Raw genomic sequence first — 12085 nt, 5'->3', positions numbered from 1 at the left:
ATGGCTTTGGAATATGTAAAAGAGAAATACAATGATACAATAGATTTTAAATATGTTTATCGTGATGGTGGTCGAATCTGTGGACCAGCTAAAGCAGCTCATGCAGCTTCTGAAGTTTACTACAGCGAAAATGTTACTGTGTTTATTGGACCAGGTATGATTCTTTTAGTGTCACCTTTACCAAACGTGGGAGTTTTTTTTCAGAGAATTACTGTTATAGTCGGGGAATGCTTGTGGCAGCATGATAGCTCGTGATGTGATTTTTTGTTTTGCACAGTCCACATGAGAGGACTCGAGATGATTTGGATTAGCCCACCTTCCACATTTGATATTGACGGAAAAGGTCGTTCTGCAGTGTCATGATTCATGTCATTCAAGTAGTACTCTATAGATCATTTATAAATATGTTTTATAACCACTTGTCAATTTAGGCTTCTTGTGTCTAATTCGTGCAAAGGTTGTAGGTGTTATGCTTAATTTCGTTGAGTTCACTCAGAACGAAATTTAATTACATTATTTGCTTTACGTAATATAAAGCCAGGGATGAAAACCGCATTTTAATACTGAACGTGCAAACAGTAAGACAATCGATTGCGAATTTTCACTTTAAATAACATAATATTGTTGTTATTAGCATAACTGCGATAGAAGTATTTCTGTTATATTTGAACAAACTGGGTGTGTATTAAAACTATAGACAATCTGACTCCACTCAATGTCAGGAAGGAAATCAGAGATATAATCCTGATTATTGTATGCAATTAACATTGATATTAAAAACGTATAAATCAATATATTTGTATTTTTAACATATAAAACGGTGTATCGTTTTGAACCACAAAAACGTGATGTAAATGAACTTTAATCTAGCTCAGTTTGCGTATGACAAAAATCATATCTCGCGTGCATTACTTACAATACTTACATGTCAGTTTTTGCTCAAGAACAACCTTAGTGGTTGTTGATATTATACCAGAGTTTGTTAAGGTAAAAATTTTCCAATAAAGCTGTTTGCACTAGCATTATCCTCAATCATAGGTTAGGTGAATGGATTTTATTCAGCGTTTCTGATTTCCTGGTAAAAATTATTTTGCAATCCTGATTAGTTTCCCACGCTTCCGATGCAAAATTACGGTTGCTTTTAAGCAGAATTTTGCACAATTTTACTCAATCATAGTGTTGCTGAATGGATTTTATTAAGCGTTTCTGATTTCCTAGCAAAAATATTTTTTATCCTGAACAGTTTCTCATCACAAAAATTACGGTTGCTTTTAAGTAGATCAGAAGCACTTGCCGAATACTGAAACTCGTCTATTTGTACAATATAATAAATTTGCACAATCAACCTTTTCAGCGTGTAGTTTGGCAGTGGAGCAAATGGCATATATGGCAACTATATGGAACATACCGGTTATAACACCCAGTGGAACCTCTGGAATTCTGGCAGACAAAGAGGCCTTTCCCATTCTGATAAGAATTGCATTTGGGATGCAGGAATTTGCTGCTTTGTATTTAAAACTGTTTAAGCTATATTCATGGAGACACGTTGCGCTGTTATACGAAAGTGATGTCAGTTTTAACAAGATAATTGGTGGAACATTCTATGAAGCATTTAGAACCTCTAGACTGTCGTTGGTTCATTTCCAGATCAGCAAAGACATGACTTTTGAAGAAAGTCGACACGTATTACGGAAGGCAAACGAGAATGCCCGAGGTATTCATTTATATTTTGAATATTTAGAGAACATCTAGAAAGATACAGTGGTATCAACGAGCACTTTTACTGAACATGCGACGTAATGAATTGCACCGTAAATCGCCACATATTTCAAACTTTGGCTTAATTTAGCATAATTTTAAATTCGTTTGAGGAATGCATCATTTCGAAATCATCAGAACATTCCAAAAATAAGAGTAATATTAAAATTAAAGAACGAAATAAAATCGAGGGAATAACATCATGTATTCTTTCCAGTGTTTGTGTTGTTAGCGACAACTAAAACAATACGTAAACTGATGCTGGCAGCTCATAGCTTACAATATACCAATGGTGACCATGTTTTCATAGCAACTTATCCCGTATATGAGAAAATGAACATTTGGTACAAAAATGATGAAAATGATTCGGTAAGATCGATCTACATTCAGGTGAAAGCACAACAAGATGAGCATCTGATGTATGAAGTTTTGCATTGAACTTGCATTTCCAAGATCGCCACAGCTGGTGACCTTTATAAACTGCCATAATGTGATGTCAAAACACAAAAAATGTAAATATATGAAGTTCGCGAAATGCTGGCAAAAATTGTCAAATAAAAGGTGAATCTTCATATCTTAAAATAGTCAAAACAAAAAGTAAATCTTCGAAGAAATTCAATAAATGCAGACAAAACAGAGTGATTCTCCCAAGAAACAGTCAAAACAAAAGAATTTTGGTCCAAATTATTTAAATGAATTATAATCTTCTCCCTGTTTAATTTCAGATTGCAATGGAGGCTGCCCAAAGTTTGTTGTTAGTAAACCTTGAACAGAAGTTTGATTCTGAATATATTCAGTTCAATGATGAATTAGTATCGAGATCATATATTGACTATGGTTTTGACTATGGCGATATTGAGGTACATTTTATGTTATTTTCAGTTGAATCCATCCGAGAGAGAACATTACCAAGAGGTTTTGGCTAAGGATAGGAAAGATCCTCGAAACCCATGACAGTATTATTGTATATATGAAGTAATTTCAAAAGTATCGGTTGTGTTAATTTAAACGTCGATTTGTTGTTATTCATATTTATAACAATGATCAATGTTTGGGTGAGGTAAAATAATCCGTACGATCATGTTTTACGATTTAATTCTGGGTAGAACAATAGCAATAGATTTCATTTCTATCGATTATTAGCAATATATATATGGTCCACTATGTCTGCGAAGAATATGACCTTCAGAATTTTATGAAGTATATGACATGAATCAAATAACTCGTGAAGTTAGTGCAGTTGACCTAACTTTTATCAATACTGAACATTGATTATTAATCAATTACAGTTGATATTTATCATTCTTCTTGAATTTAACGAGTGGTTGCCGAGAAGATACACACACTGTAAACTATTTCAAGATTGTACCTTTAAACTTTGCTATATATAGCTTGAGCTATTTGTCCTTAAGATCCTCGAATGAATAATATTTTGTAACAAATTTCAGAAGGTGCGCTATGCCATAAGTGCACCAATATCATGACGTCAAGACAGTATCGCAATCCAAATTACACCACGGTATTGAACTTGCCCAGGAAGTGATTATGATGGGATATATTCTTTACAACAATATACTATTGTGATCATTTTGAATACCATTACTGAAATATACCATTCAATAAAATAAAAAACAAAGACATCTTATGATCTTAGAAACTGTGCCTGATTTGTGCAATAAATCATTTCATTAAAATATGATCATAATCGATCAAGTTTAGCAAGGTGGAAATGATAACTATTGGTAAAGCTAAATTGCAGCCATCCATATAAGTTCTAAACTTCGATGTCTGGTCCCGTTTATTTACTGAAATAAAAAACGTATCTTGAAAGTGTTAACTATACTGTTTGCTGAAGCATTTACATTTACGCGATTAACAATGGCATTAGAAATAATGCACGTAAAACAATGTTAGTCACCACGGAATGGTTTACGTAATTATGATTTAACACAATTTTTTGCATAACACACTTGTCTGCCGGATGTCCTATTTCCAATGACTGTCATTCTGGAAATTGCAATGTCTCGAAATATGGCCATTTGAAAATATACCTTTTATATACAAGGTGTGATTATGTATGTGTATCTTCTTAACTTACTTTGCAACTACAAATAGATATCTCGGTTGTCACACAACGTATTTCCTCGGGCTATTGATTTCAGGACAGATTATGAAATACCCTTTAGAAAGAGAGTGGAAATTAAACCGTTGGTGGTCAGTCAAGACCAATATTTAATATATTTTAATATTTTCATTATCTAATATAACCGAGAGTAATAGACATTTATTAAATGTATTTAATCAAAAAAGTATTACTGAAACGACCATGTATTACAATTATGACCACTTGATTCCTGAGGATCATGTCTATCAGCTGATCCTTAGCACATTTTACCTTGGGCTAAACCTTTTGGTCGTGTTCTTCCCTCGATTACAGCTGGTAGGACTTGGCATAGGATATACATCAACAAAAATTAGAATCCATGTCCATCATGTGGGTGACGATAATAATAAGCTGTGGCGAGCTTCCGAAACCTTCCTTCTATTATAAACAATGCCGTTGGTGAAGAAGTATAAAGCATTGTTTGAATCATACTAAAACAAATCACCAAGATTCAAATTCTGAAACGACATCCTCCCTGAAATTAATTTAGTTCACTGAAACATGGTGACCAAGCATTACGTAAGCAGGGACATTGATGATGTATCGACAATAAACGTTCTGTTTTGCTTATACTGACTGTGATGATTTATCATGAATAACATCTCCTATTTTAAAGCCAAATATACTGTTACCAAGATTCTATGATGCTGTACTTATATATGCCGAAATCTTGAATGAGACTCTAGTAGAAGGTGGTGATCCTTTAGATGGATTAGCTATTGTTACAAAGATGAAAAATAGAACATTTCATGGTAATTTAATTTACATGTATTATTTTCCTATAACTATAGTGTTTTGGGCAAAGTTTAATGTTTGAAGACTATGCGTGGTAAATATTCTCATGTTTAAACTTCAGAAAATTTGTCTCATTCACTGATGATGACAATGTAGATTGTTGAAACGTGTGTAATAAAACTAATGAGTAGTATACCATACAATTGTGTTATATAAACTGAATTATTGGTTTTGTTATGTTATTTTTGAAGGAAAAAGTGGTCGAATATCTATCAATGCCAATGGTGATAGATATACAGATTTAGTTTTGTATGATATGACACTGCCAGATATGGGCGCATTTGAGGTTATCTGATTTTGAGTTTTTACGTAGTCATTCTATCATTGTGTCATTTTATCCACTGCTGTCTACATTTCACTATTTCTTCCAATGCAGAGAGCATTCTCCACACTGACTGTATAGTCAATCAATCAATATTCGACTGAATAGTTCCAAGTCTACAAGACCTTCGCCCTGTATTGTCTCTATTGCACCAATGTTCATGGATACAAATTTCTCAAATCTGTTGGCCAAAGTCCTTCAATTCACAAATAAAGAGTTGGAAATATACATGTATTACGAATAATATTGGAAATTAACTAAGGAAATCCGCCATTGGGATGCAGAGAGTGCCCACATTAATAAAATTAAGTTCCTTATTTCTTCTGGTAGTCCTAATTATGTTTCTATGTTTCATATTAAGATTGTTGGGTTTTATGATGGTAAGCTACAAGAATATACACCAAATTATTATAAGAAGATTCAATGGCCTGGTGATAAAGGACCACCACCTGATATACCAGAATGCGGTTTTAGAGACGACACTTGTCCACAACAAGGTAAAGCCACATCTAGTAGATATCTGTCCATTAGAAGACATTGTTTTTTCAAAATGTTACATGAAAATATTTCATGAAATTTGCAACTAGCCGACAGTCAATTTCATATTTGATATTAAGTGCCTCTTGATGATTGGTGTTTTTCTGTTGAAGTAGTTCTGTTCTGTAGAATGAAAAATGTCATAATGTAATTACATCTATTTAAAAGCTTTTAAAGAATATCAACATGAAATCATGAATGCAGATTTTGATTTCATCTGATTTTCGTATCGTATTCTTCCGGTGAAAAACTCCTTCCACGATCTGAGAAAATTACTGCTTAAATTACAGTTCAGTTGACGTTCGGTCAAAAGGCATCATTTCATCAGCTGATCATAATGAATTAAAGTATGCTGACAATGCAATCTTTTGTATAAAATATCCCAGAATTCCTAACGTGGTAGAAAGAGTTTTAACGCATCAGAGCTTTTTTTCCTACGATTATTTTGGCAAATGAAGTAAAGTATGGAACAATTACATAACGAACATTTAACTTTAATCAGATTGGGGTTTATTTACAATATTTTCAGGATTGTCGAAGGTCTTTGTTATAAGCCTCTCGTCGTGTTTTGGAGCTCTTGCAGTGATGACGTTCATAATTGGTATATTATGTTACAGGTATGATTCTTTATAAACTTCATTGAGCATATAAATATATTAATATATTTCCAAGGGTATATTGTAAATTTTCTGTTAGACATTGGCTGCTCCTCTTCGGAATGATGATCAGAAGAACGAGAATAGGCCACTGCCAATGTATTATAGCATAAAATATGTCGTCAGCATCTGAACCCGCATAGAATTAAAAAAACGTTGGCTGTGGCCCGTCCCATTCCAAACTTCTGCAGCCGCCACTGGATCACCTAAACGTTATAATATTTGACAAGGAAATTAAACAATATTGCTCTTTCATAAAAGACGATGGCGAGGTAATGCCAGACAAGACTTATGGTGGTGGAAAATACAGCTAGAAGAACTCATCTTTGATAAAAGAACACAAAACGGCTCGTCAATATCTTTTATGGGACGGGTAAGTATTTACATTGTCTGTTGTCAAGAGGATATGGATGGACCAAGTAATATTGCTCGTGATTATGGTGGTGGATGTTTTGGTCAAGAGAGGGCTACTATCGGTTGAAATATAATTTGGCTCTTGGTATGTCTTTTGTGCTTAAGGGAATAAGTGTTCATCATGGTTTATGTCTTATTTATTTACAGAGAGCTTCGTTAAAGAGTGAAATTAACAACTTCTCAGATGTTCATGTTGGTATAGCTTTATACAAGGTAATTTTCAATTATGATAACAATATCACGGATATTTATTTAGTAGATGAGAATCGATTGTTTTGCATGTTTAGAAGGTAGATTAGCTTAGTTTATGTCTAGTTAATTAACTACAATCGTTATAATCAGAATATACATATCGCCAGGCAAAATTAATAAATGGGTATATTCGTTTCAACTACAGTGACCAAAAGTAAATTGACAATAAAGGACATACAGTGTTCCTTTTGAAAGTCACCACGATTTCAAATAAGTGGTTATGGAACAATTGGATTTATGACTAATTACTTGTTATTTTGCCCATTTCCACCTCACCGCTCTCCCTTTACATCAGATTAATTATTTTTAGGGTATAACAGTTCAAGTAAGAGAATTGAACGTGAGCGATATTCCAATCACAAACCAACTACTCAATGAATTTAAGGAGGTATAGCTTAAAACCACGTTATAATTATTATATTCTGCAAATATTAAAATTCCAAATGAGATATACCTTGGATGTAAAATTATCATTCACCTTTCATGCACACAATCTGGAAATGCGCACATGTCGAGTTTATTTATTGCAGATTCGAGATATTAACCAGAATAACATCGTTAAGGTGTTTGGAGCCTGTTTTCATCCCATTTCTTCGTTTCTGGTTATAGAACATTGTTCAAAGGGTACACTACAGGTTTGTTACAATTTCCATATTATGTAAGGTTGATCATATACATGTAAATGTATCGATAATATCAGAGGCTGTTCCATTGTACTAATGTATGCTTTCAGAGTTTTCTGTAAAATTTAACTTTTCTTCCTCATAATTTTTTTTTGTGAATTCTGTGATTATTTACAACTTTGAAAATTCTCTTATTATGTACAATTTATGTACAATTTTGTAAATTCTCTCATTATGAACAATTCATTGCAATTTTACGAATTCTCTCATAATGTACAATTTATATGCAATGTTGTTAATTGTCTAATTATGTACAATTTATTACAATTTTATAAATTCTCTTTTATTTATGTACAATTTTGTAAATCTTGAATATTGTAAATTTTCTGATCATGTGCAATTTTGTGAATCTCTGATTATGTAAAATTAAAACCTTCAAGGTCTATACTTTACTTCTAATTTCGATTAATTGAGAACATGCTATTATGATTCTTTTACTCACTACTTTTCTCGAACACAATATCGATATATGTATGGTAATATTTGTGTGTGAAAATATTGGCATTTAAATTATAATCTTTAAATTAGTTCAGTCAAGTTCATATATTGACAAAGTTGAGAAATCGATGTTTATACTTTGTTATTAGGATGTAGTGGGAAATACCGAAATCAAACTCGATGCACATTTTAAATTTTCTTTGGCTATAGATATTGCCCAGGTATGTTCGTCTTTTTTCTATTTTTCCTATAGTATGACAATAATGTCACAACCCCTTGATATTCCGCGTGTCATGTAACAAAGACAACCTGTCTTAGATGAAGGTTTTGCTTCATCATTGTTGTATACATACATCTAACTTAGTTGATAAGATTATAAAAATAACGGATATATTTAATGAATACTAATATATGATGCCAATGTTTTGATCCTGCACTTGTAGTTGCTGTTTTTATATCATTTCAGGGAATGACTTTTATACATCAGAGTTCTATACATCATCACGGTAATTTATCTAGTATGGTTTGTTTAATAGATAATAGATTCTCTGTTAAAATAACAGATGTGGGGTTGAGATATTTGTATAGCTATATCAAAAAGGACAAGCTATCTCAGGAATATATTAATGGTAAATGCAATTATTTCACAAAGTTTGTCGCTAAATGACATATTGAACTTTGTCTTCCCCCACCTTTATTTCTAAAGGGTATTACAAGTTATAACCTTGTCTAATCCCTTAGGAACACTTGATGAGCATTTTCGACTGTACTGGCACCTCTGGCAGCGAGAGCACCTAGACACTGTGATTTGTTCAACAACCTTCATAACAGTAAATTAATTTAAGGACAGAGTTAGGTTATCAAGTTTAAAAAACCAATGACGATGTAAATGGCGATATACTTGCCATAAACCTGTTCTAAAGTCAGTCGATGGCAATATCAAGTTTTGAACTAATATAACTAGACATTGTTCAAATGCATTCTAAAAATACCAGATAAACTTAAACATTTCTGCAAATTTACGCTTTGCCCATGCAGAAGTGATATACATCTTCTTTCTTTGGAGTATTGTCATAGGGAATGATAAAGTTACTCGAAAATCATTCTTCTTCTGCTCAGAATGTCTATGGAAAGCGCCAGAACATTTAAGAAATGATGATATATTTGGATCTAGAGAAGGGGATGTTTATAGTTTTGGTATTATTTTACAAGAAATCTTGACTCGAGATTCGCCCTTCTCCTTAGAGACATCTGAACTTGGTGCTAAAGGTACGTACACATTTACTTAGTTGCATATCACATGTGCGTAGAACTCCCTTTAATCTATAACTGTTACGTTGATCGATAAAACTGGTTTCCAACTCTAAAAGAATAGCAATAATGTAAAATCTATATTTTGATTTCATATCTTCTCGCAGATGTCTTAATGAAAGTGAAAGAAAATAGTGGTGAGCCATTTCGGCCAAAAGTAGATCATGTATCACCTAATACATCTGATATGTTAACCCTTATGAAGAAATGTTGGCAGGAAGATCCCCATAGCCGACCTATATTTTCATCTATAGTAAAGGAACTAAAACATATGACATCGTAAGTCTTATTTGCTAATTATGAATGAATTCTTCTGGTGCCACTTAAAACATGATTGCTCATTGTTGCCGATGTTTGTAACGTCTTATCATACTATAACTCTTGTGATCAGTTCCCTTCCTCGGACTGTTAATGTTCAATATAAATATTTCCCCGGTTACCTCCCTTGAACTTTAGTCTGGCAAGTCAATTGTTTGTTTGTTTTGTTTTTGTGACTTCATGTTTCTATTTAGCAGCAATGCCGGATGGTATATGCTTACTTTTCTGGACACTCGATCTCATTATGACATACTACATCATGATTGATATTCTTCCTCATGTAAAAACTTTATTAGTTGCTGCCAATGTTTTGTCAATATATTGTTTTGGATTTCGTGTTCGGTTTTAGGTTCCAATCAAACTACGTAGAGCACAAAATTATTACGGTTAATCATGAAAAGAGCGGCCGTGTCTATATGGTTTTTGGGGTTTTTTTTTCGTGTCACATAATCCTAATGATTTATATTCATTGATAATGTAGAACGTTTGGAAATAGTGGAAATCTCTTAGATAACCTTCTCAGGCGTATGGAATTATATGCCAATAATTTAGAAAAGATGGTGGATGAGAAAACACTAGAATTAAACGAAGAGAAGAAGCGTTCAGAGGAGCTGCTATATCAAATTTTACCTAGGTTTGTATTACATCGACCTGGAAATATATATAAATAAGTGCCCGTGATAGGTATTTTCCTGAAATTTGTTTCCTAGAAACCAATAAATCGCCAGATTATCCCGCCATTGGTACCACCTTTCTAGTAACCACCAAACTATTTACTGACTATGAATCTCCCGATGTACAACTCTGGACACATCTACTTTGACATCACTTCTTTTGCCTTCATTTATTAGATATAGTAATATCTAGCTCTTCCAATAGTAATTTTCTTGTAGATGGAAAATTGTTCGCTTTGTTGCAGATCTGTAGCAGAAAGATTAAAACGTGGATTGAGAGTAGAACCAGAAGCGTTTGATTGTATCACTATTTATTTTAGTGATATCTGTGGATTTACTACCATTTCTGCCAGATCGAAACCAATGGAGGTAAGCCAACAAATTCATAATATATGGAAGGTAAATACTAGGATTTGTAAAATCTGTGTGCTTTTGTATGGGTTTTGTGGATCATCAGCCATCTTAATTCGCTTTTACATCCTCAGCGTAGCCATATATACATTTCAGTTTCAAGATGTTATTTCAGGTTGTCAATCTACTTAATGATTTATATTCCTGTTTTGATGATATTTTAGAAGGCTTTGATGTTTACAAGGTTAGTGAAATTATATTTATCGACTGGTGTGAATCAGAAAAAGCTTCTGTCAAGTTAATAACAAATGGATCATGAAGTTAATGCTGAATAAGAAGCAAGGATTTTCCCGATACTTCGTACCCATTACAGCTGCATGGGTCGAATGTTTACTGTGTGGAGAATCACTATGTCCTTCTTTGTATATTTTCTTCTTTTTAGTAAATAGGTTTCAAGAAATATAATGACTGGAGAAAAATTTTCAGGGAAAAGAGAATTATGCTGATGTATCTTATTTTTATAATGTATACAACTGGATTGATTTCTGATTCAGGTAGAAACTATTGGTGATGCCTATATGGTAGCTTCTGGTTTACCACAAAGAAATGGACATAAACATGCTGAAGAAATAGCTAGAATGTCACTTGCCTTACTTAAAGCTATAGATTCATTTCGTATGAGACATTTACCTGATGAAAAACTTAAATTACGTATTGGTCTTCACTCAGGTATGACTCTAATGTATACAGAATAAGGAATAATTTAAATCGTAAGTGCTTCTACAAGGTCGAGCAAAACAAAACACACATGTTATATATGCAAGTATGTCATTCTATACTACAGGGCCTGTCTGTGCTGGTGTTGTAGGGGTCAAAATGCCGAGATATTGTTTATTTGGTGATACAGTTAATACAGCGTCTAGAATGGAATCACATGGTGAAGGTAAGTAGGTCTGAATCTCCCTTAATTGAGCCAGTTGTTCTGTACCTTATCGTAATAGGGCAACAGCAAACAGTGGACAAAATTTAGTTATTGTGTTATATATAAGATATATATTCTTTGACAAATGTGGAAATTGTCTATGGTATATCATTGTGTAACCAATTGTTAAGTATAAGGGCAAAACATCCGCCAATAAAATTTAATACTACTGCTATAATGGAGGTTTGGGAATGGCAGTGCTCTTCAAGAAGTAACTTTTTTCTCATTTTAGGTTTGAAAATTCACATGAGCGAATCAACAAATAAAATTTTACAACAAAACAATTTCTTTGAAATTGTAAAACGAGGAGATATTGAAATAAAGGTAATGAATACTTCAGAATACTGTTAAATTAATAACTTATAACAGCCTTCGTATCGTAAAGATCCAGACCAAAATTTTATGGAAAATGCCAATTCTGATTTGGACA

The 12085-nt window shown here is 33.1% G+C and overlaps 1 protein-coding gene across 1 annotated transcript; it reads left to right on the top strand.

The window, feature by feature from the left end:
• Window positions 1–12006, top strand: LOTGIDRAFT_138137 (hypothetical protein; the record flags this gene model as incomplete). Its single annotated transcript, XM_009048474.1, has 22 exons — window positions 1–154; window positions 1355–1714; window positions 1976–2127; window positions 2484–2618; window positions 4539–4674; window positions 4909–5003; window positions 5401–5536; window positions 6106–6193; window positions 6494–6605; window positions 6752–6859; window positions 7209–7286; window positions 7429–7533; window positions 8169–8240; window positions 8486–8670; window positions 9194–9288; window positions 9438–9609; window positions 10145–10282; window positions 10568–10691; window positions 10849–10917; window positions 11228–11402; window positions 11518–11616; window positions 11888–12006. The coding sequence occupies 22 exons, from the start codon at window positions 1–3 to the stop codon at window positions 12004–12006; spliced, it is 2907 nt and encodes a 968-aa protein (XP_009046722.1).
• Between the last annotated feature and the right edge of the window lie 79 nt (window positions 12007–12085).

This window comes from Lottia gigantea (assembly GCF_000327385.1).
Source record: "Lottia gigantea unplaced genomic scaffold LOTGIsca_122, whole genome shotgun sequence".
Lineage (NCBI taxonomy): Eukaryota > Metazoa > Mollusca > Gastropoda > Lottiidae > Lottia > Lottia gigantea.
The sequence above is the reverse complement of the archived record's forward strand: the minus strand, read 5'-3'. Positions and strand labels throughout refer to the sequence as shown.